The sequence below is a fragment of the Palaemon carinicauda genome, chromosome 29 (assembly GCF_036898095.1).
Source record: "Palaemon carinicauda isolate YSFRI2023 chromosome 29, ASM3689809v2, whole genome shotgun sequence".
Lineage (NCBI taxonomy): Eukaryota > Metazoa > Arthropoda > Malacostraca > Decapoda > Palaemonidae > Palaemon > Palaemon carinicauda.
Genome location: NC_090753.1, coordinates 79655032 through 79676265, shown reverse-complemented (window position 1 = coordinate 79676265; position 21234 = coordinate 79655032). Strand labels below are relative to the sequence as shown.

At 43.5% G+C, this 21234-nt stretch overlaps 1 protein-coding gene across 1 annotated transcript; it reads right to left on the bottom strand.

The window, feature by feature from the left end:
• Positions 1-304: 304 nt before the first annotated feature.
• On the bottom strand, positions 305-21005 carry LOC137622287 (alpha-ketoglutarate dehydrogenase component 4-like). The gene is made up of 4 exons (XM_068352847.1): positions 20830-21005; positions 10326-10383; positions 8535-8695; positions 305-646 (listed from the first exon to the last, which is right to left on the bottom strand). Exons 1-4 carry the CDS (start codon positions 20875-20877, stop codon positions 629-631), a joined length of 285 nt encoding a protein of 94 aa, XP_068208948.1. The 5' UTR covers positions 20878-21005; the 3' UTR covers positions 305-628.
• Positions 21006-21234: the final 229 nt, after the last annotated feature.

The window sequence follows — 21234 nt, the reverse complement described above, 5'->3', positions numbered from 1 at the left end:
TTACTTTATAAAAATATCAGATAAGTAAAGGAGCAGCTGCTTATGTAATTGTTTTAGTATCACATAATATAACAAATTGGTACATCACAACGTAGCACTTTGGTTTCAGGAGTCGATAAAATATTCCACATTTGCCCAAATGCCAGAGTCAATTCACACAGTCACAGCTGTTCTTAACTGTTCAGTATTATGAAAACCCAAAGAAGAACAGTGAAACAAGGAAAAAAGTATCTTACACCATTAATCAGTTTATTTACATGTTCATACTATGCGGATACTTTGTAACATTAAAAATTATACAGGGTTTTGATTATCACAGCTTTATTTTCTGTATGCTTTTGTGTACAAATACTGCAATGTGTAACTTATGATAGACCCATACATATTATATATTCAACAAGGTTTCTTTATTCACAATATAGCTAACTGAAGCCAGACAAAAAGAAATGTACAAGTATTAATGTTACTTGAGGGTAAAATGCATCACTCCATTCTAATTTATTCTAAGATACAGAGTGATCACACTATACAGTTGCATACAACTCTGCAGGATTTTAATAAATAGCTAGGAGCATATTAACCATTATTTACACAAAATTAATGCATTTTGACTAGGGCACATGCCTTTCTACGCTGGACCTCCCCTCTGAAATGGAAAAAGAACAATGCATGTTAGTGTCATTAGGAAAAGTAATTCTGTCATTAGCAAGATACAATGAAATAATATATTTCAGATAGTACCCTGATGCCGAACAAAAGTACTTTCAGAGCTGAATAAGTCATAACAATAAATTATTGAAATCCTACAAATATGATATTTTAATTATAAAATAAATTTTTGAATATACTTACCCGGTGAATATATAATAGCTGCTGCTCCAGCGGCTCGACAGAAAAACACACAAAAACTCGCGAGCGATCGCTATGAAGGTTGCGGGTGTGCCCACCAGCGCCAACTATCGGCCAGATACCGCACATGCATGTAAACAAGCCTCAATTCTTCTCGTCCCGCTGCGTCTCTATTGGGGAGGAAGGGAGGGCCTTTAATTTATATATTCACCGGGTAAGTATATTCAAAAATTTATTTTATAATTAAAATATCATTTTTAAATATTTAACTTAGCCGGTGAATATATAATAGCTGATTCACACCCAAGGTGGTGGGTAGAGACCAGAGTTAATTAAGTTTACAGCGTATATGCTTAGAGTTTTTGACAGTTATAATATAACAAAACCCAAATATATAGGTACCTGGTAAGGAAGTTGACTTAGACGATTACTCTGCCTTGTAAGTCTGTCTTCCTCACGAAGCCCAGCGATCCTCTTAGGATGCTGAAAGACTCCCAGGAGCTGAAGTATCAAGGGCTGCAACCCATACAAACAGGACCTCATCAAACCCCTAATCTGGGCGCTCCCAAGAAATGACTTTGACCACCCGCCAAATCAACCAGGATGCGAAAGGCTTCTTAGCCTTCCGTACAACCCAAAAAACAATATTAAAAACATTTCAAGAGACAGATTAAAAAGGATATTGGAATTAGGGAAGTGTAGTGGTAGAACCCTCACCCACTACTGCACTCGCTGCAACGAATGGACCCAGTGTGTAGCAGTCCTCGTAAAGAGTCTGGACATCTTTTAAGTAAAATGACGCGAACACTGACTTGCTTCTCCAAAAAGTCGCGTCCATGATACTTTGCAGAGATCTATTTTGCTTGAAGGCCACGGAGGTTGCTATAGCTCTAACTTCGTGCGTCTTAACCTTAAGCAAACATCGGTCTTTCTCATTCAAGTGAGAATGAGCTTCTCGTATTAAAAATCTGATAAAATATGACAAAGCATTCTTTGACATAGGCAATGATGGTTTCTTAACTGAGCACCATAATGCCTCAGATTTACCTCGTAATGACTTAGTACGAGCTAAATAGAACTTAAGTGCTCTAACAGGACATAATACTCTTTCCAGTTCGTTGCCTACGATCTCTGATAAGCAAGGAATATCAAAAGATTTAGGCCAAGGACGAGAAGGCAGTTCATTTTTGGCCAGGAAACCAAGTTGAAGTGAACAAGTGGCTTTTTCTGTAGAAAAGCCGATGTTCTTACTGAAGGCATGAAGTTCACTGACTCTTTTAGCCGAGGCCAAGCACACCAGGAAAAGTGTCTTGAGGGTGAGATCCTTCAGGGAGGCTGAATGTAATGGCTCAAACCTGTCTGACATGAGGAACCTTAGGACCACGTCTAAGTTCCATCCAGGAGTTGCCAAACGACGTTCCTTAGAGGTCTCGAAAGACTTAAGGAGATCTTGGAGATCTTTATTGTTGGAAAGATCTAAGCCTCTATGCCGAAAGACCGAAGCCAACATGCTCCTGTAGCCCTTGATCGTGGGAGCTGAAAGGGAGCGAACCTTTCTCAGATGTAAAAGAAAATCAGCGATTTGGGCTACAGAGGTACTGGACGAGGACACAGATGCTGACTTGCACCAGTCTCGAAAGACTTCCCACTTCGACTGGTATACTCTAATGGTAGAAGCTCTCCTAGCTCTTGCAATCGCACTGGCTGCCTCCTTCGAAAAGCCTCGAGCTCTTGAGAGTCTTTCGATAGTCTGAAGGCAGTCAGACGAAGAGCGGGGAGGTTTTGGTGTACATTCTTTACGTGGGGCTGACGTAACAGATCTACCCTTAGAGGAAGACTTCTTGGAAAGTCTACCAGCCATCGAAGTACCTCGGTGAACCACTCTCTCGCGGGCCAGAGGGGAGCAACCAACGTCAACCTTGTCCCTTCGTGAGAGGCGAACTTCTGCAGTACCTTGTTGACAATCTTGAATGGTGGGAATGCATATAAGTCCAGATGAGACCAATCTAGGAAAAATGTGTCTATGTGTATTGCTGCTGGGTCTGGGACTGGAGAGCAATAGATTGGAAGTCTCTTGGTCATCGAGGTGGCAAAGAGGTCTATGGTGGGTTGACCCCAAGTCGCCCAAAGACTCTTGCACACGTCCTTGTGGAGGGTCCATTCCGTAGGAATTACCTGACCCCTCCGACTGAGACAGTCTGCTAAGACGTTCAAGTCGCCCTGGATAAACCTCGTTAACAGGGAGATGCCTCGATCTCTTGACCAAATGAGCAGGTCCCCTGCGATCTCGTACAGCGTGAGGGAGTGGGTGCCTCCTTGCTTGGAGATGTACGCCAAGGCTGTGGTATTGTCGGAGTTGATCTCTACCACTTTGTTTCGAAGGAGACTCTCGAATTTCATCAAGGCCAAGTGGACTGCCAAAAGCTCCTTGCCGTTGATGTGCATGCTCCTCTGACTTGAGGTCCACAGACCTGAGCATTCCCGACCGTCCAGGGTCGCACCCCAACCCAAATCCGACGCGTCTGAGAATAGTACGTGGTTTGGGTTCTGAACTGCTAGGGAAAGTCCCTCTCTCAGACTGATATTGTCGTTCCACCATTTCAGGCATGCCTTTACTGGTTCGGAGACCGGGATTGAGACCGTCTCTAACGTCTTGTCCTTGTTCCAGTGAAAGGCTAGATGGAACTGGAGAGGTCGAAGGTGTAGTCTTCCTAGCGAGACAAACTGCTCCAGGGAAGATAGAGTTCCTACTAGACTCATCCAATTCCTGACTGAGCACCGTTCTCTCTTCAACATTAGTTGGACTTTTGAGCAGGGCTTGATCTATTCGGGTGGCAGACGGAAAAGCCCGAAAAACTGGACTGCGAATCTCCATCCCTAAATACAGTATAGTTTGGGATGGAATCAGCTGGGACTTTGTTTTCGTAACAAAGACGTTGAGCGCACTGACGTCTAGCACCGGTCTCCAACCTCCTGTCTTCTTCGGGACTAGGAAGAGACGGTTGTAAAACCCCGGTGATTGAAGGTCCGAGACTTTCACCACCGCTCCCTTCTCTAGCAACAGATACACTTCTAGGTTTAGGGCTTGTCTCTTTGACTCCTCTCGGTACCTGGGAGAGAGGTCGATGGGGGATGTCGCTAGAGGAGGTTTGCGTACAAACGGAATTTTGTACCCCTCTCTGAGCAACCGAACAGACTGTTGGTCTGCGCCCCTCTTCTCCCAGGCCTACCAGAAGCTCTTCAATCTGGCTCCTACTGCTGTCTGAGGCTGTGGGCAGTCAGACTCTGCCACGTGAGGACTTGGCTCCTCTCTTCTTTCCTCTCTTTCCCTCGGCACGAGTACTTCCCCTGCTGGGAGCTCTGCCACAAAAGGGCGGGATAAATCTGGATGCCGGAGTGTCGATCCTGGGTCTAGCAGCAAAGGATGTAGAAGGAGTCCCCTTGCGAGCAGAGGACGCCATCAAGTCATGGGTGTCCTTCTGCACAAGCGAAGAAGCTATGTCCTTAACCAATTGTTGCGGAAACAAAAACTTTGATAAGGGAGCAAAGAGCAGTTCTGATCTCTGACAGGGAGTAACTCCTGCCGAAAGAAAAGAGCAAAGGGACTCTCGCTTCTTTAAAGGCGGGTTTACACGGCCGAGCCTGCTTGTCGAACCTACTTGTAGAACGGCTCGAAGAGCTTTCAGACAGTACATCGAGCCTCAGTGTGCCTCGTGCTAAAACAACGTCAACATGTCTCTCGACCAGGACGATTTGATAGCCATTGCTGTAGCAGTGGCACTGAGAAGGAAAAAAAAAAAAAAGATCAAAGTGGACGAAGGACTGGCTACTAAAAAGAGAGAAATTTTCAAACACCAACTTGCTTGTTATTATTATTATTATTATTATTATTATTATTATTATTACTAGTACTAGCCAAGCTACAACCCTACTTGGAAAAGCAAGATGCTATAAGGCAAAGGGCTCCAATAGGGAAAATAGCCCAGTGAGGAAAGGAAATAAGGACATAAATAAATGATGAGAATAAATTAACAATAAATCATTCTAAAAACAGTAACAACGTCAAAAATTAGAGCCAGATGACTGGCGCAATTATTTGCGTATGGATGAAGACACGTATATTGATCTACTGAATCGTTTCAGCCCTTTGATTACTTATGAAGATACAACTATGAGGAAGGCCATAACTCCACATGAAAGACCAAGTGTCACTTTACGCTATTTACCATCAGGAAGAATTTATTTTTTTCGTCACGGCGTCTCGTGTGCAGTCAGGCTCGAGTTCTTTCAACATTTCATGCAGAGCCGCTATTCCTTTGTTTCTGGTTACTTTATTGGAATAGTCTTTTGATTTAACTTTCCCTAAAGCTGGATGAGCCCGATATGCATGTATGAAATCAAGTACGACTTCCTTCTCATTCTTGCTTTCATTAATGGCAGCCATAATTCATTTCTTTAATGATGTTTCCTCTAGCAGGTTTGAATAACAACTGAGGTTCGATGCTCGACACCCGTTCACACCGCTCGTCAAACAATGTAGCTCCGCCCACAAAAGTCAAGATGAGCCTGACTTTCATCGAGCCGTTCGACGAGCGCGCTCGACAACCAAATAGCCCGTTTACACGCTCGAACATCAATTCAAACACAGGGTTGTCGAGCCAGGCTCGACGAGCTGCTCGCCCGTGTAAACCCCGCTTAAGACTCCCGACGTAAAAGAGGAGGCGAGCTCATTGGAACCATCGCGGATGGCTTTATCCATACATGACATTATCAGTAAGGAAACATCTCTATCAGCCGATGAGATTTTCCTACTTAAAGCTCCCAATGACCAGTCAAGGAAGTTGAAAACTTCAAAGGCCCTGTATACGCCTTTCAGCAGATGGTCAAGGTCCGAGGAGGACCAACTAATCTTCGAGCGTCTCATGGCTAGGCGGCGGGGAGAGTCTACGAGGCTTGAGAAGTCACCCTGGGCAGAGGCAGGGACTCCCAAGCCGAGAACTTCTCCCGTGGCATACCAGACGCTCGATCTAGACGAGAGCTTTGACGGAGGGAAGGCAAAGGCCGTCTTCCCCAAACTCCTCCTGGTATCCAACCAGTCGCCTAAAAGTCGTAAAGCTCTCTTGGAAGAGCGAGAGAGCACTAGCTTAGTAAAGGCTGGCATGTTAGCAGGTAAGCCTAGAGCAAACTCAGACGGTGGCGAACGAGGAGCAACAGTGACAAAGTGATCGGGAAAAAGCTCCTTGAAAATTAACATGACTTTCTTAAAGTCCATTGAGGGAGGAACCGTTCTAGGTTCGTCTACATCCGAAGGATGATCATCATGATGAGGGTCAGCAACGTCCTCATCTGAAGGATCCTCATCCGACAACTGCTGAGTAACAAGCAAAGGGGTTGGCAATGCTTGACACGCAGAGTCCACACGCACTGGTGCATTAGTAGCAGTCCAGGACGCTACGTCATGTAACTGCTTAACAGCCTGACTGTCAACAACAACAGGAGCGGGAGGACGCTCGACGTCAACTCGAGACTGTTTTGACTGCCTAGACTGAGCAGTCAAAACAACTCTAGACTGCGGTGGTTGACGCTCAGCGTCAAAACAAGTCAACTCCGCTGGTTGGCGAACGTCCCGAACGTCAACAAGAGCATTAGGAAGTGGCTGAACGTCCATATGCGGCTGAAAGTCAACACGTGACTGCATCGAGTGAGGCTCTACAAAGCGTGACTGACGTGACTTAGCAACGCCAACGTCAACAGGACGAGCAAAGGCTCGTTTTGGCGGCTGAAGGCCAGGATCTCGATGAGTTAAGCGGCGAGGATCATCGTGAACCTTTTCAGCAGAATAGTCTTCCATAAGGGAGGCGAGCTTGATCTGCATGTCTTGCAGCACAACCCATTTAGGATCAACGGGAATGGGTGCGGTAAAAGACGGGGTTAACGTCTGAGACTGCACAACCTTGCCTACACCAAGACTCTCTGAGCCTGTGTAACGTTGCTGCTTAGGCGGCGAGCAGTCTTCCGATGACTGCAAAGGGTCAGAGCTGTCCCAATGGCTACAACCAGGACGCTGGACCTGTCCTGAAGGGACCGACTTTCGCTTAAGGGGCCTAGAAACCTTGCTCCACGGTTTCTTATGCGAAAAGCCTTCGGATGACGAGGAGAAAATGGTCTCTCTCGTCTTATGGTAGGGGCGATCTTGATGAGACACGCCTGTTACCATAGAGGGAACGTCTGTTCGCTGATCAAGGCCTCTCGAACCCATAAGTCGTACGACATTACTTCTCCCCTGGGCTTGGGAGCTTGCAAGAGGTCTCGGACTAGGCGAACGACAGGCACGAACAGACGAACCCTCGGTCGCAACACTGAAAACACTTTGCGCACTAATCACTTTCCCACGATTTTCCGCTGTGGCACTCTGACACTTTAGCTCTTTAACGTCAGCCATGAGTTGATTACGATCTGTAGCTAACGACTCAACTCTTTCACCCAAGGTATGAATGGCACGTAACATGTCTCGCATCGATGGTTCCTGAGTGCCAGTAGGGGGTTCAGGCACAACCACTACAGGGGAAGGATTAGGTTCAGGGGCATGTGGAGAGGAAAAATCTACTGATCTAGAGGAACTCCTCCTTACCCTATCTCTCTCTAGCTTACGAGAATACTTGTCGTATTCGAGCCAATCGAATTCCGAAAGGCCCACGCATTCCTCACACCGATCTCCTAATTGACAGGTTTTACCCCGACAATTAGAACACACAGTATGTGGGTCGAGAGAGGCCTTTGGAAGACGCCTATTGCAATCCCTAGCATTACACTTACGAAATCTAGGGGCTTGAGAAGCGTCAGCCATTTTGAATTAGTCAAAGAAAGTCCAAAAAACAATCCAAGTCATCAACAATTAAATCTGTCCAACAAAGAGTTCAAGAGTTTAAGTTGAGGAAAAACACCTGCACTGCGAAAGCTCAAACCAAAATGAAGTACTTCACCAAATATGTTGAGAAAACTCCAGGTTATACAGCGAGTATTGATACGTCTTGTCGTTAAGGCCGACAGAGAAGAATTGAGGCTTGTTTACATGCATGTTCGGTATCTGGCCGATAGTTGGCGCTGGTGGGCACACCCACAACCTTCATAGCGATCGCTCGCGAGTTTTTGTGTGTTTTTCTGTCGAGCCGCTGGAGCAGCAGCTATTATATATTCACCGGCTAAGTTAAATATTTAAAATTATTTATTCATGACTTCTGTAGAGAAAATATTGGTTATGATAAATTAAAAGCAAGAAATACAGACCGATTAAAAATCACTAGTTCATGTTCTTAAAGATTTTATCACTATTTCCATTCAATCGATGGCTGCTTTTCAAATGTTAGGAGAGATTTCTGGATGGAATTACGATAGTCACAAAAAGGGCATACCAAATACACAACCCAAATAAACCCGACCATGAAAATGAATGCCTTGCTTTGAGGTCAATTTAAGCAATATTACACGTAGGGCACTACTGATTAGGACCACTCCTAGGTGATCAAGAGATGGCTATAGATTAGTTGGTAGCTCCGGAAAATGGTTTGTTTTCATTGCTTGTTAGATCTATCGTACTTATTACGACAGAAGTCTAAATTTAATACAGTAATGGTTTTCCTATTTGTTGAAATGAGTAAAAATAAGAGATTATGTTGAAAACTTACATTAATGTAATCGATTTCATCTTGAGCGATTGGACGTCGGCGATACTTAAGGGGAGTCTGCCACTCTTCTAAAACAGGCGCAGCAGCAGCAGCAGCAGATGGTTTAGGGGCAATGGGATTTGCTACAGCACCAGCAATAGCAGGTTGAGGAGCACCATGAGCTAAAATAAAAATACAAATTTGAATGTACAGTATAACTCCCTTATAACATGAAAATAACTTTGAGAATAAATATGAATATTTAACAGAACATAAACTGCAGATATAGTTGACTATTTCCGTTAAATATTTTAAAGTTTTTCATACCAGAATGGTAGATAAGGGAGTAGCAGCAAAGGAGATGGCCAAGAAAATCATAAAAAAGGCAAAGAAGATTGGAACTGGATAAAAGTATAAGATAGAAAACTGGTGCAAACTCATTGCACATCTTACCCTGTATAATACTGTAATAGAAACACTAGAAATAGCAATGTCAGTGATTAAGATTAAGCTATTAAGCTAGGGATGATGAATGTCATTCAAGTGAGATAACTCCCAATATTTTACCAGAAGTTCTCATGGATGGAGGTTCTTCTAAGTGAATGAACCCCCACTCCTCCTCTCTCACCTCCCTCACACCACATACGACTCTCCTCAAAGGTAAAGTGCGAGATATTTTGTCAATGATTTCTGCAGTATTTTTCCTTGTGAATTGTTAATTTTTATTCATTTCTGATGTTAGGGACTACAATTTGTGCAATACTTACCATTAACCCTTTTACCCCCAAAGGACGTACTGGTACGTTTCACAAAACTCATCCCTTTACCCCCATGGACGTACCGGTACGTCCTTGCATAAAAATGCTATTTAAATTTTTTTTGCATATTTTTGATAATTTTTTGAGAAACTTCAGGCATTTTCCAAGAGAATGAGACCAACCTGACCTCTCTATGTCAAAAATTAAGGCTGTTAGCGCAATTTAAAAAAAATATACTGCAAAATGTGCTTGAAAAAAAATAACCCCAAGGGGGTTAAGGGTTGGAAATTTCCAAATAGCCTGGGGGTAAAAGGGTTAAGAAACCTTTTGAATTTAGTATAAATGAGTATTACAGACATGATCTCATAGAGTGAAACTCCTTTATCTCTTATGGAAAAATTTCTTAAGGATATGAGCATTTTAGGAAACTCCCTCCCTCCCACAACGAATTACGTAAACTTGTAACCCATGGTACTTACAAGAGTATTATAATGATAAAGAATACATTTCAGTGCTGAAGAATTACTAGATCCAATTTATTGAAGGAAAAAAGATAAACATTTAATACTAATGAAGTACTGACTAAATTTACTGTTCATTTCAAATCATAGCTTTTCAAGCATCCGGAGCGTTTCTCACTCGTCACTCATTTCTACAATTAAGTACTGTATACATTATTACTATATGATTAAATGTGTCTATGCTGGAATGGACCTCCCTGATATCAATATGTCAAGTGTGAACTTGGGTTTGGACCAGTCTGCTTTTCCAGAGCGGATTACAGCTCGAGTTCTTAATGATGATTAACATCTCATTAATTCTATGCGGTTTAAAGTAGAGGAAATCTTGATTTCTTTAAATTTCCTTTGCAATTCATATTTACAGTATATTGTGGATATATATAAATTATGATATAACATTTTATAATTATGGCTTTTAAAATAACAGAAAAATTTTCAGGAATTCCAGGTGTTAGTAAGAAAGTAATGCAAATTGTTCAAGTTAACTTTAAATGTAAGGCATAAGTAAACCAATAACAAATATTTATAGTTACCTAACTCAGAGATGCCACCTTTACGAAACTTAATCATTGGGATGTGAGGTTTCACAGCCTGGAAAAAAATAATAAACTTTAAGGCCAAGGAAATTTAATAATAGCTGTTGGAACAGTTCATAACATGCAGCCCAGTTTCCACATTGTGCTCTTCTTACCAAAGCTAGTTGGAGTAAGATCTTTATCAAAATAAAAGCAAATTTTTGGTAAAATAAATAGTTAACTGTAAAAGCTGCTGCATATAAGGCATGAGTGGGAGTAGAAGTGATACAACCATTCAGGTAGATCATATCAGAACTGCAACATCAACATACAATGTTATTACAACAGTAGGTAGGTTGTATTATATTACAAAACTAAAGGGGCAATCAGTAGAGAACATGTCTTTGCCATGCCAAGCAGTCTTATTTTCCACTACGTACTTTTACTTCAATGTATCTTCTTCAAAATCAAATAGATTTGTCCTTGGGTCATATCCCACATCTCCACCAAGTGTTGTTGAAATTTGTTCAATAGTATTAGCAAAATTTTATTTCCAAACAAAAAATAAACTAGCAAAATATTTGCCGTTTCTTAAAATAGCGATTATTTTCAAAGTACTGCTGTGTCCTTGTACTTTGATGCAATTTATCCTAAATGTTACGGATTCATCATTTGGTCATACCCAACATGACCAAATGAACGATGACAGGTGAATGCATACCCTTCACAAAATGTTCGATTTTGGTGAAGGCAATAATGATTAGATTGCAGTAAATGAAAAACGATACATAAAAGATTAGCTCTTATAACTCTATGCATCTGACTGGAAATTAGATGTCTACAACTTTCAGATACTGTCCTGTACCATTTCTCTTAGCCTTTCTCAATCTCCATGAAGGCCTCAAAATACAGAACAATTGAGGTTTGGCTATATCAGGAGAAAAATGTTATTTTTATTAATAAAATAAATTTTTGAATATACTTACCCGATAATCATGTAGCTGTCAACTCCGTTGCCCGACAGAATTCTATGGAGGGATACGCCAGCTATCACAATACTAGAAGGGGGTGTATTTACCAGCGCCACCTGTGGCCAGGTACTCAAGTACTTCTTGTTGACACCTCCTCAATTATTCCTCGGTCCACTGGTTCTCTATGGGGAGGAAGGGAGGGTCGATTAAATCATGATTATCGGGTAAGTATATTCAAAAATTTATTTTATTAATAAAAATAACATTTTTCAATATTAAACTTACCCGATAATCATGTAGCTGATTCACACCCAGGGGGGTGGGTGAAAACCAGTGTACAAGATTAAAGGATAGCTAAGTATCCCATATTTCATATAATCAGTTATCCACAATAACAATGAAATAATAAGTACCTGGTAAGGAAGTCGACTTGAACCGTTACTCTGCCTTTAATAAGATCGTCTTCCTTACTGAGCGCAGCGTTCCTCTTGGGAGGCTGAATCAACTCAAAGGTGCTAAAGTATACAGGGCTGCAACCCATACTAAAGGACCTCATCACAACCTTTAACCTTGGCGCTTCTCAAGAAAGAATTGACCACCCGCCAAATCAACAAGGATGTGGAAGGCTTCTTAGCCGACCGTACAACCCATAAAAAGTATTCAAGAGAAAGGTTAAAAAGTTATGGGATTATGGGAATGTAGTGGCTGAGCCCTCGCCTACTACTGCATTCGTTGCTACGAATGGACCCAGGGTGTAGCAGTACTCGTAAAGAGACTGGACATCTTTGAGATAGAATGATGCGAACACTGACTTGTTTCTCCAATAGGTTGCATCCATAACACTCTGCAGAGAACGGTTCTGTTTGAAGGCCACTGAAGTAGCCACAGCTCTCACTTCATGTGTCCTTACCTTCAGCAAAGCAAGGTCTTCTTCCTTCAGATGAGAATTTGCTTCTCTAATCAGAAGCCTGATGTAGTAAGAAACTGAGTTCTTAGACATTGGTAGAGAAGGCTTCTTGATAGCACACCATAAGGCTTCTGATTGTCCTCGTAATGGTTTTGACCTTCTTAGAGAGTACTTAAGAGCTCTAACTGTGCAAAGTACTCTCTCCAGTTCGTTCCCCACCATGTTGGACAGGCTTGGGATCTCGAACGACTTAGGCCAAGGACGGGAAGGAAGCTCGTTTTTAGCCAAAAAACCGAGCTGCAAGGAACATGTAGCCGTTTCAGATGTGAAACCTATGTTCCTGCTGAAGGCGTGGATCTCACTTACTCTTTTACCTGTTGCTAAGCACACGAGGAAAAGAGTTTTTAATGTGAGGTCCTTAAAAGAGGCTGATTGGAGCGGTTCAAATCCTGATGACATTAGGAACCTTAGGACCACGTCTAGATTCCAGCCTGGAGTGGACAACCGACGTTCCTTTGAGGTCTCAAAAGACCTAAGGAGGTCCTGTAGATCTTTGTTGGAGGAAAGATCCAAGCCTCTGTGGCGGAAAACCGCTGCCAACAAACTTCTGTAACCCTTGATCGTAGGAGCTGATAGGGATCTTACGTTCCTTAGATGTAACAGGAAGTCAGCAATCTGGGTTACATTGGTACTGGTTGAGGAAAACTGCATTGGCCTTGCACCAGCTTCGGAAGACTTCCCATTAAGACTGATAGACTCTGAGAGTGGATGTCGTCCTTGCTCTGGCAATCGCTCTGGCTGCCTCCTTCGAAAAGCCTCTAGCTCTTGAGAGTCTTTCGATAGTCTGAAGGCAGTCAGACGAAGAGCGTGGAGGTTGGGTGTACCTTCTTTACGTGAGGTTGACGCAGAAGGTCCACTCTAGGAGGAAGAGTCCTGGGAACGTCGACCAGCCATTGCAGTACCTCAGTGAACCATTCTCTCGCGGGCCAGAGGGGAGCAACCAACGTCAGCCGTGTCCCTTTGTGAGAGGCGAACTTCTGAAGTACCCTGTTGACAATCTTGAACGGCGGGAATGCATACAGGTTGAGATGGGACCAATCCAGCAGAAAGGCATCCACGCGAACTGCTGCTGGGTCTGGAATCGGAGAACAATACAAGAGGAGCCTCTTGGTCATCGAGGTAGCGAATAGATCTATGGTTGGCTGACCCCACAGGGCCCAAAGTCTGCTGCAAACATTCTTGTGAAGGGTCCACTCTGTGGGGAAGACCTGACCCTTCCGGCTGAGGCGATCTGCCATGACATTCATATCGCCCTGAATGAGCCTCGTTACCAGCGTGAGCTTTCGATCTTTTGACCAAATGAGGAGGTCCCTTGCGATCTCGAACAACTTCCTCGAATGAGTCCCTCCCTGCTTGGAGATGTAAGCCAAGGCTGTGGTGTAGTCGGAGTTCACCTCCACCACCTTGTTAAGCTGGAGGGACTTGAAGTTTATCAAGGCCAAATGAACTGCCAACAACTCCTTGCAATAGATGTGAAGTGTCCTTTGCTCCTGATTCCATGTTCCCGAGCATTCCTGTCCGTCCAGTGTCGCACCCCAGCCCGTGTCCGATGCGTCCGAGAAGAGACGGTGGTCGGAGGTCTGAACAGCCAATGGTAGACCTTCCTTGAGAAGAATGCTGTTCTTCCACCACGTTAGAGTAGACCTCATCTCTTCGGAAACAGGAACTGAGCCCGTCTCTAGCGTCATGTCCTTTATCCAGTGAGCAGCTAGATGAAACTGAAGGGGGCGGAGGTGGAGTCTCCCTAACTCGATGAACAGGGCCAGCGATGAAAGTGTCCCTGTTAGACTCATCCACTGCCTGACTAAGCATCGGTTCCTTCTCAGCATGCTCTGGATGCATTCTAGGGCTTGGAAGATCCTTGGGGCCGACGGACAAGTCCGAAAAGCTCGACTCTGAAGATCCATACCCAAGGAGACAATGGTCTGGGATGGAACGAGCTAAGACTCCTCAAAATTGACCAGGAGGCCCAGTTCCTTGGTCAGATCCATAGTCCATTTGAAAATCTCCAGACAGCGACGACTTGAGGGAGCTCTTAAAAGCCAGTCGTCTGACGGAGCCGGACACAAGATCATGATACTGCTGCACAGTCTGTAAACTGTCAATCATGGGCAAGCGAGGAAGTACAGTGACAACCCGAATCTGTCTAGACTGTCTGGGTCGTAAAGACAACTCCTTAACGGGTTGCTGAGGTTGCCCACTGCGTCACAACAAGTCCCTTCTGTTGGTTGTTGAACGTCTTCCCCGTGACACATTGACTCCGTAAACAAAAAATCCTCTAACAAGGACTAAGCTTGGACTGCATGTCATGCAACACAGCTCAAGGTCTATGGGAGCAGGTGTGGTAACAGACGGGATTAGCGGCTGAAGTGTAACCATTACCTTCCCTGTAAGCATGTTATGCTTAAATAAAAGTCCATAAGAGGTTATGCAGCTAAAGGCTCCCTCCAAATGACAGAGTCCTCAAGGGAATATCAGAAGGAGGGAGAAAAGAACTTTCTCATCTACAGGGACCTTATCCTAGAAAAGCTAAGTTCTCTGAGTGAGGGTTCACTGGTGCAAAGCAGCAGACTAGAAGGCAACGCTATGAAACTGCTTGACAGTCTAGTGAGTTGGCAACAACCCAAGATGTGTTGAGAAGCATGCGGTAAGGTATGCAGAGCATGATGTATGCAGAGTATGCTGTATGCAGAGCATGCTGTATGTAGAGCATGTTGTATGCAGAGCATGCTGAATGCAGAGCATGCTGTATGCAGAGCATGTTGTATGCAGAGCAAGCTGAATGCAGAGCATGTTGTATGCAGAGCATGCTGAATGCAGAGCATGCTGAATGCTGAGCATGTAGTAAGCAGAGCCTGCTGAAAGGAAAGCAGAGCGTGTGCATGGCGTTTAACATTTCTCAGAAATTCCATGACCAGTGCTAGAGTGCTTTATGCATGCTTGCATGGGGTTTAAACCATGGTATGCTGAACAGCAGAGTCAGAACGAGCTGGAACAACAACAGAGGTTTCCTCAACTTGAGGGAAAACCTGAGGTTCAGACTGCATAGGCTGAACAACAGACGGAGCAGAAGGCAGGTGCAAGGGTGAAGGAGGTTGACTCCTAGCAAGAGTTGCACCCAAGGATTGCACCAGCTGAGCGGAGGACGGAGGCGGAGTAGTCCGTTCCTGTTCCTGAGAGATGAGTGGAGCATGAGAAGGTTGAGGCTGCGTAGAACAAGGTAAAGTTCTAGCAAGCTGAGGCTCCTGAGGCGCAAGTGCATGGAGGGTTGAACTCGGTGCAGCGCTGGTTGAGCAGACAGACTCACGGAGGGGAGAGGTTGTTGTACCCCAACCGAGAGTTGCACCACTGGAGGAGCAGCAAGGGGAGGAGGAGGAAGAGTGTAACTCTCCTGATCCCAAAGCAAGGGTTGCCTTAAAGAAGGCTGAGGCTGAACAACACTGTGAACAGCAAACTCCGAAAGTGGTTCAACATCGTACGCCTGGCAGATGGTGCTGCGACCAGGCGGAGCAGGTGCAGGCTGGGCGAGCACAGGCGGAGCAGGTGCAGGCTGGGCGAGCACAGGTGCAGCGAGAACAGGTGGAGGGAGTGCAGGAGGTGCAACACTCTCAGCCCGACACTCACGCATCAAGTCCGAAAGCTGTGCTTGCATGGACTGTAGTAGAGTCCACAACATCGTACGCCTGGCAGATGGTACTGTGATCAGGCGGAGCGAGTGTAGGAGGAGGGAGTGTAGGCGGAGGCGGAGGAGCAACACTCTCAGCCCGACACTCACTCATCAAGTCCGAAAGCTGTGCTTGCATGGACTGTAGTAGAGTCCACAACATCGTACGCCTGGCAGATGGTACTGTGATCAGGCGGAGCGAGTGTAGGAGGAGGGAGTGTAGGCGGAGGCGGAGGAGCAACACTCTCAGCCCGACACTCACTCATCAAGTCCGAAAGCTGTGCTTGCATGGACTGTAGTAGAGTTCACAACATCGTACGCCTGGCAGATGGTGCTGCGACCAGGCGGAGCAGGTGCAGGCTGGGCGAGCACAGGCGGAGCAGGTGCAGGCTGGGCGAGCACAGGCGGAGCGAGAACAGGTGGAGGGAGTGTAGGCGGAGGAGGAGGTGCAACACTCTCAGCCCGACACTCACGCATCAAGACCGAAAGTTGTGACTGTATGGACTGCAGTAGAGTTAACTTGGGGTCGGCAGACACTAAGTTCTGCTGAGGTAAAGCCTTAACAGCAGAGATCTGTTGTGGCAGAACCTTACTCCTCTTAGGCGGAGTGTAATCAACTGATGACTGAGGAGAGTCAGAGCTAACCCAATGCTGCATTCGGGTTGTGAACTTTAACTTCGTACGTCTGGCATAGGTCTGGACTTAACGTTTAAGAAGTCTTGAGACCTGAGACCAGCATTACTCTGCCTTTATTTTCTCCCCTAATCTCTTCTGCAGACGAGCAAAATAAGGGCTCAATCGTCTGCGGGTGGGAGTGACGGTCTCGGTAAGACACGCCCACAACCACCGAGAATACTTCTGTGCGCCGATCAAGGCCTGCTGAACCCTTATGCCCTTCGACATTGCTTCTCCCCTGGGCTTGGGAGCTTGCAAGAGGTCCCGGACTGGGAGGACGACTGGCGCGCACAAAAGTACCCTCACGCACTAATCACTTATCACTTTGATTTCTGTTTGCACTTATTTCACTGAACTCGAAACTTTAAGTGGTTTGTACCTGAAATACGCAATTCTATCCTTTCTCAAAGTTAGTAATTGCGAAAACAGAATTACAATGTAACAGAAAAATCTAATGAAAGATAATTCAGTGGTTGGAAAGAGACTAAACACTAGATCACTCTAGAAACGTTTAGTTTCTTCCCCTAAAGAGACTAGGGAGAAGAGCAAAAAACGATAACGACGTTACTCGTACGCCTGGCAGGCTTGAATGAAACGTTTATCCTCTTTCTCCCTCCGTCTCTATCTCTCTCTCTCTCTCTCTCTCTCTTGACTTAGAACCTGAGAGAAGAGCCCAATCATATATATCGTTAAAACATATTATTGTTAAAGGAAAAAAAACTGAAAAGTTCCTTTATTAGGATCAAAACCATTAAGTTAAGAAAGAATGAACAAAACGCTAGACACGGTTACTCTTACTGCAACGTGAAACCGTGAACATTCTTTCTCTATCGTAACGATAGAGTGCAAGTTGAACGTTCTGAACGTCAACAACTGCAGAGACAAAACAAAACGTTAGTTCAGCTTTGAAAACAGTACGAGACTGTCAAAGAAAATCTTTCAAACTCTGTGGCGGAAATAGCATAATATGTTAACAGGTAAAACCGAAATGACGGGCTCAAAGTTTATTAACTTCGGTAAAAGACCGCCTACTATTAGGAAGGTCGAATATAAACAAATATAAAAATTAATTAATTTTAATGAGTTTATAATAAAAGGAAGTTAATCGAAGAGGCCTATAAGAGGCGGAGAGATATATAACTTTTGTTAAGCAAAATTAAGAAAGAGAGTCTATACTCTCTTAGACACCAACACTTCCGTCTAAGGGAAGGGTCGGCCATTGAAAAGTGAACGAGAGTTCATACTCTCTCGTCACCAAAATTAATCAAATTAATTCCAAAAGCTAACTAAGCTAATATAGAAGTTTCCAGTAAAGCGACAGCCGAAATCAAAGAGAAATACTTCACCAAAGTCGTGAAAATACTCCAAGAACATAAGCGTATCCCAGAACGTCTTGCCGGAAGCACGACAGAGGAATAATTGAGGAGGTGTCAACAAGAAGTACTTGAGTACCTGGCCACAGGTGGCGCTGGTAAATACACCCCCTTCTAGTATTGTGATAGCTGGCGTATCCCTCCATAGAATTCTGTCGGGCAACGGAGTTGACAGCTACATGATTATCGGGTAAGTTTAATATTGAAAAATTCAACTGGTTAGATAATACACTGATAGCAATTCATGAGCTATTTGCGAATTCTACTACTGTACAGTAGTTTAATGACACGAGACTACTTTAGACTGGCTGGTGTTAAACTTAATTTCTTTTTTTTTTTTTAAATGTCTACCCATATCGCCTAGGGTAGGGGTCTGGATCTAGAGACCAAAGCTCGCAGTAAAGTAGGATGCATAAAAGTTAATGTGTCATACTCTAATATATGTGGTAGCCTACTGGAAACGTTCGTATCTGACAGTCTGTTGGACGGGAGTTCAACTATTGAAAAGTTTCTAGGCATGTTTGCATCCTTACCACCCTTGTGAACTAGGGATGGGAGTTTTGTGGGAGCCTGTAGGTCTACTTATCAAGGCATCAGTAGCCATTAATTGGCCCTCCCTGGTCCTTGCTTGATGGAGAAGGGGCTTAGGCACTGATCCATGTATATATGGTAACTCCCCGGGCATTGTCGCTCTTGCTTCTGCCATTCATGAGCGACCTTTCAAACCTTTAAACCCGTCTCTGATCTTGACTCGACTAAGTTACTTAGACCTTTGGATTAGTCTGAGGCCATATCTTATTTCCACACTAGTGTACCATTACCTGTAAATACCAAATCCCCACATTCCCCTACCTAACCTAGAACTCTGTGTCTCTACTGACTCAGGACACCATATTATTAATCATCAATAATCTTAGTATCCCTGAACAGCACACAGGTAAAATTTTGTCATATCAATAATAATACAGTACAGTGGTAACAAACTTGAATATGTTCCCTATAAGATCAAAGTTTTATGTGTGAGAGTAGTTTAAAGATAACTGAAGGGTTAATTCTAATAGTCTTGCCTTCTCCATCATGAGGCTCAATACTTCACAGTATTCTAAAAGTTTTATTCCAGCTGTGGCCAAGTTGTGGAAAGATCTCCCTAATCGGGTAGTTGAATCTGTAGAACTTCAAAAGTTCAAACTTGCAGCAAATGTTTTTTATGTTGAACAGACTGACATGACTTTTTTTATAGTTTATATATGAAAGATCTGATTTAATGTTGTTACTGTTCTTAAAATATTTTATTTCAATTTTTCATTTCTTTCCATATACAGTATTTTATTTATTTCCTTATTTCCTTTCCTCACTTGGATATTTTTCCCTGTTGGAGCCCTTGGGCTTATAGCATCCTGCTTTTCCAACTAGGGTTGTAGCTTTGCTAGTAATAATAATAAAAATATTACATGGAGGCAGGTTTTATCCCATCTGGCAAGGACAAGACGACTTAAGTGCGGATCTTTTTAGGTAGGGCTTTATTTGTTTGATTTAGTATAATGGGATTCAACTTCCGGGGGTTGTATGTATGATGATGGCCATGCCCCATAACTCCCCTATTTTCAACCCTATCACTTGGAATATGGCAGTCTAAGGATGGTCATAGGAGTTAGATAAGTAGATAAAACACGGCTTGTAGGTTAGGTTAGATGAGGAAGTTTAGGTTAGGCGGTGTTCTATGCAGGTGTTCCTGTCCGTCATTATACAAGGGCTGACTTCTGTTTTTCTATGCCCGGGCTGATCCGTATGCTGACCTACAAATGCAACACTGAATTGCAAAAAATTTTTGCAAAAAATTTTTTGGTATATCCTCGTCTTAACTTTGCGCAAGCATAAGCAACTATTGAAATCTTACGCTCCTCCCTAACGTAACCAAGGAGGACCTATCAATAATGCTTCACTTCGCACTTAACTAACCTGACCTAGGAAACTTCTTCTCAGTCATTGTCCATTGAAATACCTCTACAGAAATCAAAAGGTAAATATATGGTTCTATTGTAGTTTATTACAGGGTAATGTAACCTAGGGAAAAAACTACTTTTTTCTATAGAAAGACATCCGTTTTCTTCGAAAATGACGCTCGTTCCTGTCGGAAACAAATAGTTTCAGAAATATATATAGCCAGTGGCGGAACAAGAACCCTTATATTTAGCGTTGCTAATATTAGCGTGCGCAGCTCATCATTACCGCTTGCTAGTACATACGAGTTTGATGTTTTTGTTTTCTGGCGAGTGAAGCGAGCCAGCGGCGGAACAAGAGCCATTATATTTGAACATATTAACAGAAAATATATGTTTTCCCGTAGTAAATAACGTGATTTAACCAAATTTGACCTTCATTTCAACCGCAACAACAACTACCATTTGTCCGGCTACTTGAAGTTAGTCGAACTGGTTGTTCTGTTTGTTTGGGGTTGAAACGAAAGTCAAATTCGGGAGCCTTTGTATATCAGCGGCCAGTTCCTCCCGCGTTCATTAAATATGGACATCAACTAACCTAAACTTTCCCCCCTAACCTATCCTACAAGCCGTGTCCTTACTTACGTAAAGGGGGGCCTAATGCCCCCTGCGACCCCCTTACTCTGCCGTATTCTAAGTTAGCCATAATAACATAAACAGGTGGCCGCTATCATACATACACCCCCAAAATCGGTTAAATCACGTTATTTACTACTGGAAAACTTATATTTTCTATTCGAAATGATACCATGTAGACTTGTAAAACTTTACCAAATATATACCCCATTGGCCTAACCTAAGCTTCCTCGGCACATCCATTCACATAGAACTGTAAACTTATAACATTTGATCAATCACATCCGAATAATTACCTTCCATGCTGCTCCTGCCACGGAACTCATTTTAACATTAACTTGCATAATATGTAGTGTAACCAATTTAACCAGACTGATAGAATGTACGAAAAGGTAAGGAAATTCACGGCACCGTCCAGTCGGTCACGAAATATCTAATATTGTAACCAAAGGCTTCCTTTAAGCGGTCTTAGTTGCGATCAAATGGCTCCCTTAAATCTGTCTGGTGTTTATTTTCTTCTTCTTTTATATTTATTAGCGAAATGGGTAAGAAAATCGCAAAGAAAAAGGGTTTGTCATTATTATTATTATTATTATTATTATTATTATTATTATTATTATTATTATTATTATTATTATTATTATTACCTGCAAAGCTACAACCCTAATTGGAAAAGAAGGATGCTATCAGGCCAGGGGCTG

Coding starts and splice junctions, on each gene's coding strand:
- LOC137622287 (XM_068352847.1), bottom strand. CDS start 20,877: ATGCAAGTTAATGTTAAAATGAGTTCCGTGGCAGGAGCAGCATGGAAG. Junction 10,384..20,829: donor TGGCAGGAGCAGCATGGAAG/GTAATTATTCGG, acceptor ATTTTTTTCCAG/GCTGTGAAACCTCACATCCC. Junction 8,696..10,325: donor AGGTGGCATCTCTGAGTTAG/GTAACTATAAAT, acceptor TTTTTATTTTAG/CTCATGGTGCTCCTCAACCT.